This window comes from Plecotus auritus (genome assembly GCF_963455305.1).
Source record: "Plecotus auritus genome assembly, chromosome: 8".
In the NCBI taxonomy this organism is placed as follows: domain Eukaryota; kingdom Metazoa; phylum Chordata; class Mammalia; order Chiroptera; family Vespertilionidae; genus Plecotus; species Plecotus auritus.
In genome coordinates this window covers 128011010-128031919 of record NC_137782.1, presented here as the reverse complement: position 1 = coordinate 128031919, position 20910 = coordinate 128011010, and the positions used below count along the sequence as shown (strand labels likewise).

The 20910-nt window shown below is 48.1% G+C and overlaps 1 protein-coding gene across 1 annotated transcript in view; it reads left to right on the top strand.

Annotated features, from left to right (window-relative positions):
• Positions 1–18093, top strand: part of HK2 (hexokinase 2) — a 64527-nt gene extending 46434 nt beyond the window's left edge. The window contains exons 8-18 of the mRNA XM_080684676.1: positions 845–1000; positions 2292–2525; positions 3963–4267; positions 6197–6345; positions 6598–6717; positions 9924–10019; positions 10472–10571; positions 10669–10852; positions 12171–12326; positions 13722–13955; positions 15800–18093. Of these exons, the coding sequence (XP_080540802.1) occupies positions 845–1000; positions 2292–2525; positions 3963–4267; positions 6197–6345; positions 6598–6717; positions 9924–10019; positions 10472–10571; positions 10669–10852; positions 12171–12326; positions 13722–13955; positions 15800–15944 (1879 nt within the window). The 3' untranslated portion in view covers positions 15945–18093. The remainder of the gene's footprint in view (positions 1–844; positions 1001–2291; positions 2526–3962; positions 4268–6196; positions 6346–6597; positions 6718–9923; positions 10020–10471; positions 10572–10668; positions 10853–12170; positions 12327–13721; positions 13956–15799) is intronic.
• The last annotated feature ends 2817 nt before the right edge of the window (positions 18094–20910 follow it).

Genomic DNA, 20910 nt, shown 5'->3' with positions numbered 1-20910 from the left:
TTTGCCAAGAAGAATTGTAAAGGCTTAGTTTCCCATCACAGTCTGAGATAGAAAGATTGTCTTCTGAAGAAAACAGTGCCATCTAGTGTTGAAGAAATAAATTCCCCGACTGCCCTCAGCTTGGGCCCCTGCCCTGGTGGTTCTTACATGCTTTATCTTATCACCTGCCTGCTCAGGAACTTGCAGCATCTCTCACTCCCATATTCCTGAGAAACTTTAAGGCATTTTGAGCTCTTTCTCAGCCGTCCCAACCTGCTTTTCTAATCTTGCCCCATCATTCCTTCTCCCTACACCCTCAGAGTTTTTCACACGTTAGGAATTCACAAATGGCCTGCAAGAGGTCAGGGGTGGTGTGAAGTGATGAATTGCTGGGCTTACAACCCCTCCCCCCAGTTTAATCATATGGACCTTTCTCTCTTGTAAATAAATGTTGGGGTTCATTTTACATTAGGTTTTATTTTCAAAAATCAGTTTCTTGCTAGAGAAAAAAAATTTTAAAACTCACTACCTTACATGTAACTTACTATATTGAAGTTTCAGACTATTACAGTATGTCCCACACTCCTCGGATGTTTTGTTTGCCTGCTATTAGCCCATCCTCTCCACAGTTCAAGGCCCACCTGCCTGCAGAGACAGCCCAGGCTCCCCAGCTCCTCCAACCCTGCCAGGGCTGTCACTTCATACAGCTCATTCCCAGGCGGTGCCACACGAGTTAACCCTTCCATGTGCATCAGCCTCTAACATTGTTGAAGTTCCACATGTGTGCATGTTGCCTCCTCTGGGAAGTTGAGAGCTCACAGACAGCAGGGACTTCATTGGTTTTCTGGTGTGTATCTTCCTGCAGATTTGAGAAGATGATCAGTGGGATGTACATGGGGGAACTGGTGAGGCTTATCCTGGTGAAGATGGCCAAGGAGGAGCTGCTTTTCAGGGGGAAGCTCAGCCCCGAACTCCTCGCCAAGGGCCGCTTTGAGACCAAAGATGTTTCAGATATTGAAGGGTAAGCTTTCGGGTCCCTCTCAGTCTACTGAAGAGTGGTCAGGCCATTGGGGATGAAGAAGGGGCACTGGCCTTTGACCCCTCAAATGTGGACAGTAAGAGGGTCTCGCCCAACATGGGCCATGGGGGGGCCAGTGGTTTGAGGTCACTTAACAAATAGTCTCCGCTCTTGTCCATTAAGTGTGCTGATTTCCAAAGTGCCTCCTGGTGCTGACTGGCCTCCATGCTCAGAGATGTCACACTTGCATTCCTGCTTGGCGTGGAGTGGGGGTCAGGGTCTTGGCTTAATGCTAGAGGCTCCCTCTTGGCCCCTTAATGACTCATTTCCATCCATTTCCTTTCCCTTCTGAAGCTCTGATGTTTCATTCTCTGCTGGCGATTCTCAAAAAGGACTCCATTCTGACCCCTGCTTCATAACAGGAGAATAGGTCCTTGGGTGGCCCAAAGAGATACCCATTTAGTCCCAATAGCTGGAGCCAAGGCTGCGTTTTCATGGAGCACCAGGGGTGGGAGTGAGGGTGGCCTCATTTTTGTCTCCCATTTAACAATATCCCGAGTTGGGCCTTGTTTCCTGTTCTTGAAACTTCCACTTGTGGCTTGAGGCGGCCCTGTCTTAGGGACCAGCTGGTGGAGAGGAGGTGATTTGGGTGTAAAGGAAGCAGTGAAACAGTTCAAATGACTGGAAATGGAAACTCTTGAAGGAACTGTTCCTACTTGTTAAATCCGGAGGGGAGGAAAGTCCTCAAATTTGCGAGGCACTTAGTTCCCCTAAGAAGGGTGCTACTCTCGCAGCACAGTGCTTCATGACCATCTTTAGCACGAGTGATAGCAGTGCCCACTCGGTCTTGAAATGCAATAGACTCTGACTGCTTTACAAAAAGTAGGGTGGGCTCCACAGCTGGGATCACATGGTGGGAGGTGGTGGGTAGCAGGGACACTGTTCCCTCTACCCCACGACACAAGCAAATGCACAAACTCTTACACACACAAATTAGTATATAAAGCCCTGAGAACAGGTCTATTTCTTAAGAAATAGTTTTACTCACCTGGGGGGAGGGAGGGCAGGGTGTCTGTCTGTCTGGGAGAGGAGCCTTATTTGTGTTTCTTCTCTGTTCAACCCCTCATCAGTGGGCAGAGCAGTGAAGTGGACATCTGCCCTCACTGGGAGATGACATTTGCTGAAGCTGCGGGGTTTCCTGGCCTCCTCCTCACCACCACCCCCATCCCCACCCCTCTCCCACTGGCCACAGTGGGTTGCACATGTGCCCACACACTCTCTTTCTGTTTCTCAGGGAGAAGGACGGTATCCGGAAGGCTCACGAGGTCCTGGTGCGGCTGGGCATAGAGCCGACACAGGAGGACTGCGTGGCCACTCACCGCATCTGCCAGATCGTGTCCACGCGCTCAGCCAACCTGTGCGCGGCCACCCTGGCGGCTGTACTGCGGCGCATCAAGGAGAACAAGGGCGAGGAGCGCCTGCGCTCCACCATTGGGGTCGATGGCTCCGTCTACAAGAAACACCCCCAGTGAGTCAGCCTTCGGGACCCATAGTAATAGGGCTCCCAGAGCACTTGGGGACCCCTGACAGCCTCGAGAGAGACCCCAGTGACTCTAGGCGCCAACGCTGTTTTACATTCTGGGAGGTGGAGATGGACTGTGGCGTTGAGGGTCTTTGTAGAATAAAGTTCCCAGCTAGGCAAGTGGGAGCTGGGAGGGTGTCCTTCTTGGCGAGGGTGGAGGTGATTTCTGAAGGCTGCTGGCCACTGGTGTCGGGGGGTGGGTCTACTCAGAGCTCTCCTGTCCACTCGGGGCTCTTGTTGCCACCTCTTGTTTAGGAGTTAGTGTTTCTCTTTACTTATTTCTTTGACTCTTTCATGATTCTTGATGGTCCCTTCAGATCCTGTGTCCTCTACCAGGGGCCACCCCAGCCCAGTGGATTATCAGCCTCTCTGGCTGATCTGAGTATTAAATTGATCCTTCCCTGTCCTTCATGATTTTTTTTTTTTTTTTTGGTGGCACTCTGATAATCTGAGCTTTATTAAGGATTTAAACATCCAAACATTTTACAGAGGACAAAAGCCTTCAGGTTTTGATTCCTTGGGTCATAAGTTGCAAAAATATGCAAGTTTCAATTGGGACCTAGAAGATCTATCTCTGTTGTGCCCACTTATCCATCGTGTTCACCTGTTATGAGTGCCAGGTCTATGGGCCTTCATTGACTGAACTGTTTGATGCAAAAAGTCTCAGCCCTACCATTCAGTCCCTGGCCTCCTAGTCCAGTGCTTCAAGCACTTTAAAGTGCACACAGATCACCTGGGGATCCTGCTAAGAGGCCGATTCTGATTCAGAAGTTCTGGGTTCAGGATGCTGTGGGCCCACGGACCACACCTGGAGTGGTGAGGTCCTGGAGATCATGACTCAAAGCAGCCACCACCCAAGAATTTCTCGCTAAGCATACCTACCTATTTAGACATCTTGGGAATCTTTGGCAGAAATTAGCCAAAGAGACCAAAGTCCAGAATAGCTTTCAACTTTTTCTGATTTGGGTCTTTCCCAGGGAGCATCTAATGAAATGAATGATGAAACATGAATAGCAGTTGGTGTTAGAATAACCTGATTCGATTGGGTTCTTCCAGCAAAAAGGATACTAGATGGGGCAGAGGAGCTGTGGCCTGTGGGAAGAGGAGGTCTATGTGACCGCCTGCAGGGGATAGTGGTTTCCTAGAAGAGTCTTCCCTTTCAACAGGCATTGGACCCAGCCAGGGTGGACATAATTGGACATCTGAGCTTTTGTACAGTGATCTCTAACTTGGGAAAGAGTGGGGAGGGGATGTTCAGGGCAGATCTGCTTCTGCAGGTGCCTCTTGGCATTTGTGCTGAGGTGGTGCGCTAACGCTCCAACCATTAGCACCATTGACCCTAGCTGTGGACACCCATTTCTTACCCCATCTCGGTGACTGCAGTTTCGCCAAACGTCTTCACAAGACGGTGCGGCGCCTGGTGCCTGACTGCGACGTCCGCTTCCTTCGCTCCGAGGATGGCAGTGGCAAGGGGGCAGCCATGGTGACAGCAGTGGCCTACCGGCTGGCCGACCAACACCGGGCCCGGCAGAAGACCTTGGAGTCTCTGAAGCTGAGCCGGGAGCAGCTGCTGGAAGTCAAGAAGAGGATGAAGCTAGAAATGGAGCGAGGTCTGAGCAAGGAGACTCATGCCGTTGCCCCAGTCAAGATGCTGCCCACCTACGTGTGCGCCACCCCTGATGGCACAGGTAATGGTAGGGCTGCCACTCAGCTCACCACGGTGAGCCTTTGTTTCAGTGTTGACACTCTGGGAGAACTCCTTAGCCTTAGCATTGGATATTTGGACCAGAACATATATCTCCAACTATATATAGTACAAATGCTCCTCCACTTACAATAGCGTTACATCCCAATAAACTCATCGTAAGTCGAAAATGCATTTAATACACCCAACTTACCGAACCTCACAGCCTAGCCAAGCCTACCTTACATGTGCTGAGAACACTTGCGTACATTAGCCTACACTTGGGCAAAATCATCTGGTGCACGAATATACTGTGGAGCGCTGGTTGCTTACGCTGGTGGATCGCACGGCTCACTAGGAGCTGTGGCTCGCTGCCACTGCCATCACAAGAGTATTGTACCACATCACTAGCCCTGGTAAAGATCAACATTTGAAATATGGGTTCTACTCAATGCGAATTGCTTTCACACCATTGTAAAGTAAAAAAAATCATTAAATCAAACCATTGTAAATTGGGAACCATCTGTACTAGGAAATTCTAATGCTCAATAAGCTCAATCAAGGCTAAAATTTGAGCTGTGGTGATTTAGTAAGTACTTACTGAATGCTTACTATCTGCCAAACACTTCTCTGAGCACTTAACACATGTCAATTCATGTAATCTTTAATGGTTAACAGAGATTAATAGCTAATTTTGTTTGTTAACAAACTGTTATGATTGCACAGAGCTAAGGCACAGAGAAATAAAGAAACCTGCCCAGTTCACACAGCTGGAAAATGGCAGAGCTGGGATTCAAACCCAGGGATTTTGGTTCAGGGCCAGCTCTTGTAAGCCCTAGGTCAGGGGTTGGCACACTAAGGTCCACAGACTAAATCTGGCCCACCATCTGTTGTTTTTTTGTTGTTTTTTTTTAATATATTTTATTGATTTGTTACAGAGAGGAAGGGAGAGGGATAGAGAGTTAGAAACATCAATGAGAGAGAACATTGATCAGCTGCCTCCTGCACACCCCCCACTAGGGATGTGCCCGCAACCAAGGTACATGCCCTTGACTGGAATCGAACCCGGGACCCTTGAGTCCGCAGGCCGACGCTCCATCCACTGAGCCAAACCGGTCAGGGCCCACCATCTGTTTTTATAAATAAAGTTTTATTACTGCACAGTCTTGCCCATTTGTCCACGTATTGTTTATGGCTGCTTTGCATTACCATGGCAAAGCCAGGTGGTTGCAGCAGAGACTGGCTTACAAGGCCCAGCCCTTTAAAGAAAAATATTGCTGACCCCTGGTCTACGTCTCATGCAATTCCCTCCCCCCCCCCCCCCCAATTCATTGGAAACAGTCACTGAGCAGCCAGTGTCGCACACTTGGTACACGTTCCAGAGGCAGAGACTGGAACTTGGCCCCTGCTCCACCCTCTGCTGGCTGTGTGGCCTCCAGCAAGTGCCTCCCCCTAGGTCAGCGGGGTCGTGGGCCCTCATCAGAGGGGAACGCAGTGCCTCGCTCTCTGGGCTGCCTGAGCGTTGTGTGAGCTCTGTGTGAGGGAGGAGCACATGATGATTGCCCAACAAAGGAGGGTGTTTGTCTCTGCCGTTCCTTCTCTAGTCTATTCTAAATAAGGTGGCCTTTGACTTAGCATGAATGGCATGTTAGATGTTTTTGAGTGCACGGTCGCCCTTTCCTCTGTTGTGATTGCAGAGGTCATTGTGACTTCTGGGCCCCACCACTTGAACTCATTTGAGAACCACTAAGGAGCCAGCAGGTCTCTGGTCCTAGGGTCTTGTATTCTTTACTGTTAGGTGGAGCTCACAGTCCATCACCACTGAGGTTGTCGAGGGCTCCCCCCAGAAGACCTCCCCATTAGGGGAAGGTGCTTTAGAACCTGTCACTCTGCTGTGGTCATGTGGTCATCATCTTCCTGGGTTTATTTTCAGAGAAAGGTGATTTCCTGGCCTTGGACCTTGGGGGTACCAATTTCCGGGTCCTGCTGGTGCGTGTGCGGAATGGGAAGCGGCGCGGAGTGGAGATGCACAACAAGATCTACGCCATCCCTCAGGAGGTCATGCACGGCACGGGGGACGAGGTGAGGCAGGGCAACACCTCTGAGAGGGGACCCCAGTAGACACCCACTTCTTCCCTGGGAGGGCAGTGCTTCCTCTGCTCACCATGGTCCCGGGGAGGGCTAGGTGGGCCAGGACCCAGGGCTGGCCTTACTCAGGATTACACCTGGCTTGCATTTCTCCTGGGTGGAGGCCTCACTCGCGCTCAAGCCTTGCTGGGGGAAGCCTGCCCTGGCCAAGGGCCTCCTCCCTGAGAGCGCAGCTTCTCCTTGCAGCTCTTTGACCATATCGTCCAGTGCATCGCCGACTTCCTTGAGTACATGGGCATGAAGGGCGTGTCCCTGCCCCTGGGCTTCACCTTCTCCTTCCCCTGCCAGCAGAACAGCCTGGATGAGGTAAGAGGCCCTTCCTGGAGGGCTCTGCTGTGGGTTTTATTGACTGTATACCAGCCAGAAAGTTGAGCTTAAAGGAGGAAAAGAGGGCATGCGTGAGCCGTTGGGAGGAGGGGCCTGTTGGTGGGAATGAGTGAGTCAGAGCTGGCCGAAGATAACTTGCTTAGCTCGGCTGTAACAAGCAATCTTTGGGATCACAATGAGGATGCTAATAAAAATATTAACATTTTTTAAGCAGTTTATGTCAGGTACTGGGCCAGGCTTTCTACACACATTATTTCATTTAACCCTCATGGCAACCTATAAGGTAGGTGTTTGTACACCCATTTTGCAGGAAGGAAAATAAGATCTATAGCGATGCCAGATATTAAAACCCGCCATTTCTTAGGTTGCAAAACCTAGACCACGTCAGATAGCTTCGGAACAACCAAGCCACGATTTGAATTCTGGTTTCCTGACACCTAAGCCCATGCTCTCAATGAAGCTCAGCTGCTCCTGAGGCTCTTGTTTGGGGCTCAGGACATTTTCATTCATCTCCGTTCATTCGGGTGCCCTCGCTCTTCTCTAGTCTCACCTTTGCTTTCATTCACCTGGATGAATGAAGCAAGTGGCGAATACTGGTGCTCCCAGGTATTCTGGACATGGGTGTGTTGAGAAGTGTCAAGAGACTGAGTAGGTGATGGTCAGGCTTGATCTGGGTCATACTTGGTCTATTGGATATCAAAATACTGTTGTTGAAGCAGTTGTTCCTCTGTGTTTTTGTTGGGAAGCTTGCGTGCATGGTACAGGTGGGTAGTATGCTGTGGGTGGAGTTGCCAGGGGACCAGAGGCATAGTTCCTGCCCTAGGTGCTTACAAAGAGACTGGACTGATGAAGCAAACTTAGGAAAGCCAGAGCTGCCCTTTGGAATGTGGCACCAATGGGTGCAAAGTCCCGAGGAGGTGTGGTGTAATGTGTTCTGAGCACATGCATGGAGGGCCTGAGGAATCCTTGGACCATCTTCGTCAGATGAAGGGGTTGATAGGGCTGGAAGGCAAGCAGCCTGCAGTGGGAGGAGGGCATGTAGGTGGAACAGTCACAGGTTCCATGAGCTTTGCCCCGTGGTGAGAAGGGCTGAGTTTTCTATAGGGTCCCTGGAGCAGCAACCCTGAGGTTGCTCAGCTGAGTTTTGTAACTGCCTCCTATTCCTCCCCTCTGAGAGCCAGATTCACCGTGTGCACTAAGACAGCTAAGGTTTGGGGACGATCTGCCTTAAAAACCCTGCCTAACCCAGGATTTCCCAATGTCTGTTAACATCTGTCCAGTGTTAACGACTCCAGTGTTGCTTTTACCTTTTCCAGTTTCTTTGTCTTGGCTTATTTTTATCAGTGTCATTGGGTTTTCAGAGCCTTCACATTTGCATTACTTTGGCAAAGGGAATTATCAAACATGTGAATAAATATTTATGTGATATTGGATGAAACATAGAAACAAACCTAATTGTTCAATGGTCAGGAAATACTTAATAAATTATGAGCCATTTACTGCCTCATATCAGTGACTAGTTAAGAGAAGTCTTATCTCTACACTACACTATACACACATACAAAAAATACAATTAATAGGAAGATAAAACCATAACACGCCAGTGTATATACTTCCAGGCTTTTCCTACTAAAGTATTTTAAGGCAGGCACTGTCTTACTTTACACGCCAACATATTATAGTATATTCATATTTATCTGGCAGCCCCAAGACATGTTAACTGTTTTTGCCCAAATTGCCAGATTCCAGGCCTAAGTTTCTACAGGGACTATGTGTTCAGTCTAGAATTGTAAAAATTTAGAGCAAATAAAGCAGAGGCTGGGTTCTGCTCTGGTGAGATCATCAGTTGATGGGAAACCAGCAGGTGCTGAGGCCTGGAATAATGTTATTTGAACGTTTCGTAAACCTGAAAGTGGCCATTAATACTGAATTTAATCAGAGATGTGAAGTTAATTTGTAGACAAGAAAGCTGGGTGGAGATTAGCACACAGGTTTTGGATGTAGGTGTGGAAACCCGGACCTGCCGGATTGCACTGCTTTTCTGAATCTCCCAGATCAGAACACAGTGACACATTCACATTGCCTAGTGATACCAAACTCCTGGGCCATGAAATGCCAGGCTGGTGGGCATGAACAACCAAACAAGGCCTGGGAGAACCACGTGAGGGGGTGGATAGTGAATACAAAGCCTGTTTATAGATTCTAGTGTCTTGGGAAGGGGGCCTGGATGTCCTTCACATTTGTTTATTTCTTTTTTTTTTTTTTTAAGAAAGAGGAGTGGGGGGGAAGAAAGAGAGAGAGAGAGAGAGAGGGAGAGGAACTTCAATGATGGGAGAGAATCATTGATTGGCTGCCTTCTGTACGCCCTACACTGGAGATCGAGCCCACAACCTGAGCAAGTACCCTGACCAGGATTTGAACCCTGACCTCCTGGTTGATAGGTCGACGCTCAACCACTGAGCTATGCCATCCGGGCCTTCACATTTGTTTCTTGATGGGCTATAGCAGCAAAGCGGGAACCAGGGAACAAAACCCTTTCTTTTTTGAACATTTCTCTCATGGTCAAAGTGACCATGTTACCTCTTCCTGGAGGGTCCCATGACATGGCACAGGGCCACAACAAGGATGAGAGGGCTGTGGGGGAACTCCAAGGAGCTCAGAGTGCTTCCCTCATGGGGAGGGTGGTGAAGCTTAGATGTCACCCCAACTATAGGCAGGGCATTTGTTCACTGTTTACTTAGTTTGATGTAAATGTAGGATGGGGACAGGGTAAACTGCCTTTCCCAGCAAAGGAACTGAGCATGTAGTACTTAGCTCCCTGGCAGGCTCCGTTGTGTGATGCTTGTGGCCCGTCCATTGGAGTCACTGGCCTGGGAGTGAGTCCGCTCCTCTTCTCCAGGCTGCAGGCCTCCGGCCAGTTACTCCAGAGCCATGGTTACCTGTAAAATGGGCACAATAAGGACAAACATTGCACAAGGTTGCTGTGAGGATTAAATGCTGTGACACATGAGATGTGCTTAGCCTGGTACATTGTAGGCACTCAGTAAATCCAAGTAAGGGAAACCTGTTGGGAATCGTTGTGGGCGAGATGATTGGTTACTAAAGGGCATCTGTATAACCAGTGTAAGGGAATGACCCGGGAGTCCTTCTCTGATGCCCTAACTACTGTTCCGTGTGATTTTTAGAGCATCCTCCTCAAGTGGACGAAAGGTTTCAAGGCGTCTGGCTGTGAGGGTGAGGACGTGGTCACCCTGCTGAAGGAAGCCATCCACCGGCGAGAGGTGGGAGAGACACGGCGAGGCCTGTGTGTGCAGAACGTGGGGAAGTGTTGAGTGCGGTTGAATTGGTCAGGTGGAGAAGTAACATAGTCCTTCAGCAGTTTGTGGGTGTCTGCTGTGTGTCAAGCCTGCTCTTGGCCCTGGGGACTCAGGAACGACCATAACAAACTTTTGTCCTGTAAGTGAACCCAGGAGCTAATGTCAGTGCTGTAGAGCTATGATGAGAAATGAAGTTGGGTGAGAACATAGTGAGTGGGCTGGGGAAGGGGCACTCTTTTCAATAGTTATAACCAGGGAAGGCCTCTGAGGAGGTGACCTTTGAGCAAAGACCTGCATGAAAAGAGAATGAGCCATGCTGTATGCGTCTTCTGTTCATGGAAATCAACCTTGCATGTGTCTGGAGGGGGAATGTTGTGATTCATTTGTGGACTGGGGTTCTGTTTCTGCCCTCTCAGGAGTTTGACCTGGACGTGGTGGCTGTGGTGAATGACACAGTCGGGACTATGATGACCTGTGGCTATGAAGACCCTCACTGTGAAGTTGGCCTCATTGTTGGTAAGGACCTAGGTTGTCCTTCCCACATGGGGTCACCCGGCCTCGGGTGGGTGGGAGACGGTGCTGAGTGAGGCCCTGACGTCTCTGTGATTGGCAGGCACGGGCAGCAATGCCTGCTACATGGAGGAGATGCGGAACGTGGAGCTGGTGGATGGGGAAGAGGGGCGGATGTGTGTCAACATGGAGTGGGGAGCTTTCGGGGACAATGGGTGCCTAGATGACTTCCGCACGGAATTTGATGTGGCTGTGGATGAGCTCTCCCTCAACCCTGGCAAACAGAGGTAGGCGCCCAACTGCTTGTGGCCTCTGGGTCCTGTATCCCAGAACTGGAGGGAGACAAGTAATCAGATCCTCTACAGCAGCAAATCCCACGATGTTCTTTCTCTTACGATGTTAATAGAAAGGATTTCCTTGGGAAGGGTTTCTTATCCAATACATCTGGAAAGTTCTGGGTCCTTTTCCCCTGCTGGACAGTGATGCTTTATAAGCCCAGTTGGGAAAACAAATCACAACAGTATGTTGCAAGGGGATTTCATACAGGGGACTGGTCACAGAGTTTTTAGAGGGATGAAAAGACAAAAGGGGACACAGAGTTAGTACGTGTAAGAAGCAGCTCCCGCCCCTAGGACTGTGAGAACACGTCAGGGAGAGAGTGTTGAGACCTAGGTCTGGGACGGTGGGAAAAACAAATGAGAGTTGAATCAGTCCTGCTACTGGGGTGAAGAAGGACGCATCGCTGGGGTGAGGCAGATGGGAACAAGAAGCAGGCAGGAGCAGACCTCCTCCTCCTCCCCCTCCTCCTCCTCCTCCCTCCATCCAGTATATAGTGGCCTCTGTTGTCAGGACTGGACGAAGGGACAGCCCCAGCAAGCACCATAAAGCCCCTTGTGTGGTGTGGGGGAATCTGAGCTGAGAGACTAGTGTAAGATCCAGCACGCTTCCCACTGGGAGGATGTAGTGTTTTCTAACTACATTAATCAGGGACCAATATATTGTGCAATATACTTTGCAAAACATCTGTCTAGAATAGAGGTTACAGACAACATTAGAGAAGGACATACGCTGGGGTAAAGCAAGACAGAGTAGCAATGGGATCTTGGTTAAAAATGGGGACCTCCTCGACTTTTGTAACGCCCTCCTCGGGGCCCAAAGGCCCTCAGCCACTGAGTAGTCACATTCCGTTTTGGTGGCCCAGACAGGACGACTCCAGCTGGCACAAGTTACTTAGCTGATAATGATTAGGTGCCGGAGAAAGCATGCTAAATGCTTAGTGAGATTAAGGATTAAGACTCCTCTCTTTCTCCTGGAAGGGGGGTCGCTTTGGGTTTATATTCCTTCTTGAGGCGTCAGGAATAACCCTTGGAAGGAAAATGAGCCCAGAAGATGGGCCAATCCCAGGGACCCTGTGGGCCTCCGGCACTGTAGCCAGCTTCACCGAACACGAGGAATCCTGTGAATCGGGTAGCATTTCCTTTCCCACCAAGGGGAATCTGCATGCCCTCTGCTGTCACATTGTCAGGGGACTGAATTAGTCTGTCATGTCTCATCACATCCCACCACCTTCCTACTTAATCTCCATGGATGTCACCCACATTGCAGGTTTGAGAAAATGATCAGTGGCATGTACTTGGGCGAGATTGTCCGAAACATCCTCATTGACTTCACCAAGCGTGGGCTGCTCTTCCGTGGCCGCATCTCAGAGCGACTCAAGACAAGGGGAATCTTTGAAACCAAGTTCCTGTCTCAGATTGAGAGGTGAGGATTTCAGTCCTGGAGTAGGGGACAACTATGTCCTCTTCATGGACAGAAATGCTGAAGGATTTCCACAGCTCAAGTCATATCAGGGCGTGGCTTACAGACAGGTCAGTTTAGTTGCTGGCACATTCATATCTGTAGTGTATATTCCAAGTATCTTTTAAAATGTATATATTATTTTTTTATTGACTTCAGAGAGGAAGGGAGAGGAAGAGAGAGATAGAACATTAATGATGAGAGAGAGTCATTGATAGGCTGCCTGCTGCATGCCCCCTACTGGGGATCGAGCCCACAACCTGGGCATGTGCCCTGATCAGAAATCAAACCGTGACCTCCTGTTCATAGGTTGATACTCAAACGCTGAGCCACTGTGGCCGGGCTATATTTCAAGTGTCTTATGGACAGTTGTCATTTTAAAGGAAAACATATAACATTCCCATGAAAAATTATGCTAAGCTGGCATGTTTCAGATCAAATATCAAAGTTAGAAAGATACCTGCTCATAAGATGCAAATCGGAATGCACAGAGGAAGAGAACCCATTAAAGCACTTATGCGTGGCCGAGGGTCTTCCTCACTGCTGCTGCAGTAAATAAGGCACCCGGGATTGAGTGCAGGTGGCTCGTCAGGCAATGTCGAAGGAGCCGTGTGGCGGCTCATTATAGCAAATCCTTCCCTGTCCAGTCTAACGGAAGAAGAGTCTGCTCCAAATTAGAACAGTGAATTTCAGAGCCCTTTAAAATGTAATGCTCTGTCATTACTCTCAGGGATATAGAAAAACAGGAACCGACACGAGTGGGGCCCGAGGCTGCATGCACATAGAAAGGACATATTCTACATGTCTGCTTATGTAGATGACTCCAGGGTTCTCAAGTACTTCCCTTTATATACTAGGGTTTATTTTCTTCCTACAATTTTATTTACATTTGTCTCATAAATAGTACTGAAGTGGATTTCAGACCACCCAGATCGGGGAGTAGGAATAGAACATGGATCTGATGTTGGCCAGTGATGCTTGTCCTGCTGACCCATGCACAGCATTGAGAGAATGGGTGTGAGAGAGCTTTGCAACCAATAACCGCCACATGAGCGTTATCTTGTCTTTGTTATTTCCAAGTGAGTGGAATACCTAGGCAGCGAATTTCCTTTAGTTTTTCATATCAGTTCTGTAGTAGCATTGCTGCACCTCATCTAGGCCAAGTGGAATAGGGAGCTGTTTCTTCGTATTACAGCCGCGCCCAGGAGGAGTCTGTGTGGTCCCATGGGATGAGCTCAGACAGGAGCCACCTTGCAGGATGCTGGCCTTTACACCAGCTCCTGGATGGTCAGGCTCCTAGAGTGGCCTCTGACCCCTATGGCACGTGACTGACCACTTGCTGTCTCCCTCCCACCCCAGTGACTGCCTGGCCCTGCTGCAGGTCCGAGCCATCCTGCACCACTTGGGACTCGAGAGCACCTGTGACGACAGCATCATCGTCAAGGAGGTGTGCACCGTCGTGGCGCGGCGGGCAGCCCAGCTCTGTGGCGCAGGCATGGCTGCCGTGGTGGACAAAATACGAGAAAACCGTGGGCTGGACACTCTGAAAGTGACAGTGGGTGTGGATGGAACCCTCTACAAGCTCCATCCTCAGTGAGTGACCACATTCCCTGCCCATCTTTCTCCCTCTCTCTCTGTTCTTTCCTTGCTTTCCCCTAGACTCTAGGGGCCTAGAGCAAGCCATCGGCATTCCAAAGAGCATATATTATAGATTAGATTAATGACCAGACGTAGGCCGTTTTCCCCACCCAAGTGCCCTGTGAGCCCCTTCCCAGTTGCACCATTCACTGTTCCCTGCCTGGGGTAAGTGCTATGGTGGCTCCATCCCTTGCTTCCTTTCCCCCATGTATCTATGTATGCACCTACATAATTTTGAACCCGCCTTAGGGGAATCATATGGCATCTCTTCTTTTAGGACTGACTTTCCCCACACAGCATTTATGGTCTGGACATGCGTCCATCTGGAAGTATCCATTTGTAGTTCATTCATTTTCAGGGCTGTAATAATACCTGTGTTATTCTACGGCTGTTGAATGTTGGGTTATTTTTAGATATTAACTACTAGAGGCCCGGTGCACAAATTTGTGCATGGATGGGGTACGACCTGGTTGAACTCCCAGTTGAACTCCTGGTCGAGGGGACAATTTGCATATTAGCCTTTTATTATATGGGATTACAGAGAGTGCTCCGGTGAACATTAAGTATATGTATACTGAAACATACATTTCTAGGGCAAAGTTTTTATACAGTCTAAAGCACAGCCTGGCAGACTACACCTCAGCTTTTTGTAAATAAAGTTTTATTGGAGCACAGCCATGCCCACTCATTTGTGTCATCTATGGCTGCTGTCAGCAACCATGGCAGAGTAGTCACAATGGACCCTATGGCCCTCAAACCTGAAACTGTATCTACTGTCTGGCCCTATATAGAAGGGTTTCCTACTGCATCCCCCTTCCAGTATGGAAGTACTGAACCCCTTTTCTTTTTATTTTTCCCCTGTCTTTCTCCATCTCCTTTTTCAACTCTGATCACCATTTCTCTTCTCCTTTCTTCATGCCTTTGCATATGCTTTGAATAAATTAATTCAGAGTCAAGGAATGCCCTAGTCCTTCTCCTCTGGAAGATTTTCAGCTAAAAACTAAAATAATAGAGCTGTGTTCCTGGCCTGGACTACAGGTGGGATGCAGTGAGGAAGGAGAGACTTGTTGATTGAGTTATTACCTGCTGTCACAGGGGTTGCTTCAAGGAGCTGAGAGACTTGCCCAGAGTTTACAGTTAGTGAAAAGAGTGGCCCTTGAGAAAAGTCTCAGGTCCCTGTTGTTGAAGCTCATTGTCACTGTGACAATAGGAGCCTTAGTCCCAGGTGAGGGCTGGGAATCCAACAAGCCCAGCAACCAGCACTGGGGGGTGTTGGGAGCCTCTGTCCTTGGCATCACAGGTGGGGAAGGCAGACCCTGTCCTGTCCCGGCAGCAACCCCCTGAGGCTGCTCCTTTTGCCTTCACTGACATTTTGGACTCAATTGGGTCTGATGTGAGTCAGTACTTTTGGAAAACAGAATGCGGGGGGCGGGGGTCCTTCCCTCCAGAGTTTATGACCAGGCTGTGCACTTCAGCGAGGCACACCTGTGGCAGCCAGGATGGTTGAACTCCTCTTTCACTGAGTAGTTTTAAGAACGTAACTCGCCCAGATCTCAGAGGTTTAAATCTTAGCCCTCCACTAGCCTGCTCTGATGTAGAATTGGGCATTTCGCTCGTGGCTCCAAGCCTCTGTTTTCTGATATGCAATTTGTAGTAAGTGTTTATTTAGTACACGGCAGCTGTTATTCTCTTCTTCATCTAAGTACTCTTGGGTTTCCAGCATCACTTCATAGGGTCACATCTCTGGGACACAGAGCAGTCGTGACTAAGGTTTTTTCCCATCTCTTCCCAACCTCCAGCTTTGCCAAAGTCATGCATGCGACAGTGAAGGACCTGGCTCCGAGGTGTGACGTGTCCTTCCTGGAGTCGGAGGACGGCAGCGGGAAGGGGGCGGCTCTCATCACTGCGGTGGCCTGTCGCATCCGCGAGGCCGGACAGCGATAGAGTCCCCGAAGTCGGCAGGGACTTCCTCTGGTTCCCCTCTCCCCTGCTTTAAATTGAGATGCCATCCCCTCTGTCAGAGACAGACTCTCGGCTCGTCCTTGGCAGAGAGGACCCTGCCAGCCTGTGTTTTGTCTCTGTGTGTCCTCACTGTAGAGTGTGGTGCCCACACCTTGGCCCTCCTGAGAAAAATGCCATTTGAAGTACAGATTTGTTCACATTAGTCACAACCATTCCCCTTGGTTCTCTTAAAACTTAGAACAAATGTTAACCTTTAGTTAAAAACCCCCTGCCAACTTCCAGGTCCCTGTGCAATCCTGCAGGGTGGGGACACTAATGAAAAGATACGGTTGCTTCACCTTGAACCCTGGCTGCTTCATCTTGGACCCCGAACATGGTATTTCTAGGTGGAGAGCATCCCCCGGCACAGAGGTTGGCACTGTTTCTCAGAGACCGGGAGTTCTCCACTAACCTGAGCCTGATTCTCCCACCGGCAGAACGTGGGGGAGGGGGAGAGGGGCGCCATGGGGGGAAGTCCCAGATGGTCATGCGAAAGCCCCTCTTCAACCTCATCCGCAAGCATCGCCTGTTGGGTGGCTGTTCCTGGAATCAGAGCGTCCTGAGTCTGAGCGTGCAATACCAAAGCCACGAGCTGACACGTCGTGCGCATGGACTTGTCGCGTCTCCTTGGGGGTTCACCAGTCATCCATTGGCAATGGACCTTGAGGGGAGGGTGGGGGACTTTTTGGTCTGTTGTGTTTTTTTTTAATGTTTCCTGCCGAAGTGTAAACACTGTATTTTCATTTTAACTTATGTTTGAAATTTATTTAGTTCCACAAAGCACATGTGTTCCCTCATCTGGATACTGGATGTAATGATCGGTTGTATGTATGTATTTATATGTTAGTTTGCCATGTATATAGATACACAGGGTCTCCTCAGACCTGGCCTATTAGTAGATGGGTAGTTAAAGGATGGAAGGAGAAGATACTGATGGGTTAGTAGAAATACCTCATTCGCCTGTGGGAAGAGAAGGGAAGCTCTTCATGGTGAGTGAATGGCCAAACACCTCCCTCCCGGTTCCTCCTTTCCCTGCGGACTCTGAAATGTGGGAAGCAAGGGAGAGAGTGAAGGAGGCTGGGCCCATGGGTTGAAGAAATCACAGCCCTAGCTGCTCTGTAGGAACTTTCCTGGGCCAATATTACCCGGATGTTAACCAAAGGACTCAGACTCATTGCTTAGGAACCTTTATTCTTAAGGTATGCGGTAGAATTTTAAAGCTATCTAACAAGACAAGAGAAGCCACCGAAAAACATTAAAAAAAAATTGTGCCTGACCTTTGATAACAAACCAAAATAATGAAATAAACAATGAAATGAAGCCTCGGGGACAGCACTTTGGAGATTTGTGTCCTAGCAAAATTGGGTTTGTAAGTGTTTTACAAGGAGCGTGTGGAGGGTTTCTTTAGCCTGAGCTGTTTTTATACACAGTATTTATTCCAAATTGCTGGGGCGTGAGGGGAGCAGTGTAAAACCTTTCATACCCTGCTCTCCAGGAGTGAAGTTAATTCTGAGTCCTTAAGCCCACTTCATCCCTAAAATATGAGGCCCACACACGTTGAGCCCGAATACGGAATTATAAAGAAGGAATGGCCTTGCAACACTATTGACCTGGACACAAGGGTCAAGACAGAAAGATGGAAGAGTCAAGTTGCAACAGCACCCAATTCTTGCACATTTATCAAATGCGTATTGAGAACAGTGTCTGGACTTGTGTGTCACTAAAGGATGCCCAAGAAATAGAGATGAATTTTAACTTTTAAACTTGACTAGCTTCTTCTAGGAAATTGCTCATTTTTTAAAGGCCGAGCTGTGTGTGGCTATGAAAGATGTGGTGTAGGTTTCCAAAAAGGAACACTGGCAAGTGCATTTTGAATGTTTGTGTTCCCACACCTGGGTGACAGTTCCTTGCTGATGCTGCTCTGCCTGATGTAAATACAGGGAATCTCAATCTTGGACTGGGATGTGCCGAATAGCGGATCATCTCAAATCCTCGAGCACTCTAGTCTAGTGAAGATGTTGTCGTGTACAATAAAGAATTAATTGCATTAACAATGTGATGTTAAGTATTATTAATAAATGTTAACATTTTCAAAATACTCCATGTGTGATTCGTATTTGCAAGAGTGCAGTCACATGTTTTGGGCATGTAAGTACTTCCTGGCCTGTATGAATAATTTATGGGTGTCATGATTTTGACTGCATGCTCTTGGACAGGTGTACACATGAAGCAGGAGGCTTCACTAGAATTAAATGACAACGTTTTATTCAAGGGCCTTAAAGCGAACTGCAATTCAGGAAGCCCTACCAGCTAAAACCCAGAGTATTCTAGAGAAAAAGAAAAGTTGAGAGTTTTTATAGTAAAAAAGCACATCCTTGAGAAGAATCAGTTCTGCATTTTTAGCTTCTGGATATCTTCCAGTTACCTGATGTTCTGAACAATGAAATAATCTTTCCTAACTTCTTCAGAGGGTTATCTAGAGGATTTATGTATATCCTGACGTTGATGCACAAATGGAAGTTCCAAAGTTTGCATTCGCAGGCTATTAAAGGAAGATAAAATCGATTCCGCATGTCTCAGCCCACTCTGATTTGAGTGGTTTTGTTAGCTTGCCTCTAGGAACTCCATTTTGTTTCTTCCCTCTTTCCTCAGAGGCATGTGGCCAGGACTTGGCCTTGACCCCAGATATTTCTCTTCCCAGAAACTCAGCACTGCAACTGGAAGATGACTTTTCCTGGCCCCTTGGTTTCAAACACCGTTGAAGAATTACAGCTGGCCCAGAAGTCTACAGTTTAAGCAGTTTGTTGAGATACAGCAGAACCCTCCGAGGTGCTGGCTGCGTTCTGCAGGCACATGTAATTCACACCCAGGATATATAGCCCTTACGTGAACATCTAAAGAGCACTTGCCTTGGTGCTCTCCCTACCAACCTTCCTCATCTCCCTAATATGCAAAACACAAACCTGGGAGATAAATTCCTCTCAAGTCCCTAGTGATACCCACTGACATTGACATGGCCCTGCTTGACTGGCAATAATAGGGAGGAAAGTGACCAAGGGTAACAGGAGGCTAGAGATAGCCGGAAAAAAAAATTGGTCCTCACTTAGTGGTGAAAGAAATTAAAATTAGACCCTAGTTTTCCAACTTCAATTTGGAAAGTTTAAGGGAGCATTTTCACGCTATTGGGGGGAGTGCAAATTAGTACAATCATTTAAGAGGGGAAAAGGCAATATTCATCATAACATGTTTTGGATAATTTTCTAGAAATTTGTGCAGAAGAAATACACATAAATGGAGACTAAGATTTGGCTGTAAGGGTATTGACTACTGTATGACTTTTAATAGCAAAAAGGGGCACTCCATACGATGGATCGGCTCATCCTGTATCAGGGTCAAGTCAGGAAGACAATCCACTTTATTCAAACTTTAAAACAAAGACTTGGGCCCAGATTCAATAGCTGAGCATGGACCTATGAACCAGGAGGTCAGAGTTTGATTCCCAGTCAGGGCACATGCCCAGGTTGTGGGCTTGGTCCCCAGTGTGGAGCATGTATGAGGCAGCCAATCAATGAGTCACGCTCATCATTGATGCTTCTATCTCCCTCTCCCTTCCTCTCAGAAATCAATAAAAAAAAATTAAGAAAATAAAGTAAAACAGGGACTTGATTATATAGGTGATGGGAGAGCTCAGAAGCCAAACACTAGAGAAGCACCCCAGAGATTAACATCAAAAAAGCCACTTCTACCTCATTGGCTGGACCAGAGTCCAAAAGCTGGGGAGGGGATGCAGGAGCTGGAACCACAGAGCAGGAAGGGGATGGTTAGAAATACCTTAACTTCTCCCTCTCACTCTCTCGTTTTCTGGAGGGTCTCCCATGGGCTGAGCCTAGCAGGATGCCAGCTGGCAAAGGGAATCTGGGAAATGTAGTGCCTGTGACTCAGAGCAGGGGAGGATGGGCCTGGGCTGAGTAATAAGTAACTGGTATGTATCCTATAAAACAGTGATATTGTTTTAGAAGAATATTTAGTATCATAGAAAATGTTGCCAAAAGTATGTTACAGTCAGTATATTATGATCCTGTTTTTTGTTTTGTTTTGTTTTGTTTTAATTAAAATACATGACATGAGGTATAATGTGTTTCCCTGATTGTCTCCGTGGCCTGGCTGGACTGTGGGCATGAAGAAGGCCTCTGCGTTGGTGGCAATGGCCTCAGCCCTAGTCCTACCTGCCCAGGTCACTGCTGCCACCACCGCGAAGCCTTGGGGAAGAGCTGCTCTCACAGTCTCACTGGGGCCCCCTGGTGGGCATAGACCCTTATGTTACAGAACAGAAAGAGTTCATCCACTCGGCGCTAGCAGAGCCAAACACTGGACACTGGAAATACTGGCTATTTTATTCTGAGTGGTTTTGTTAGCTTGCCTATAGGGACTCCATTTTGTTTCTTCCCTCTTTCCTCATTGGCAAGTGGCCAAAACTTGGCCTTGACCCCAGATATTTCTCTTCCCAGCAACACAGAACTGCCAGAAGCTAATACTCAAAAGCCTGAATTCCCTTCCTCAAAAAACAGAAAATGGAACTCCCATTTGACCCAGTAATCCCACTCCTAGGAATATATCCTAAGAAACTAGAAACACCAGTCAGAAAGGATATATGCACCCCTATGTTCATAGCAGCACAATTTGCAATAGCTAAGATTTGGAAACAGCCTAGGTGTCCGTCAGCAGATGACTGGATCAGAAAACTATGGTATATCTACACAATGGAATACTATGCTGCCATAAAAAAGAAGGAATTATTACCATTTGTAGGCACCTGGATGGAATTAGAAAACATTATGCTAAGTGAAATAAGGCAGTCAATGAAAGAAAAATACCACATGATCTCATTCATTTGGGAATAATGAAAAAC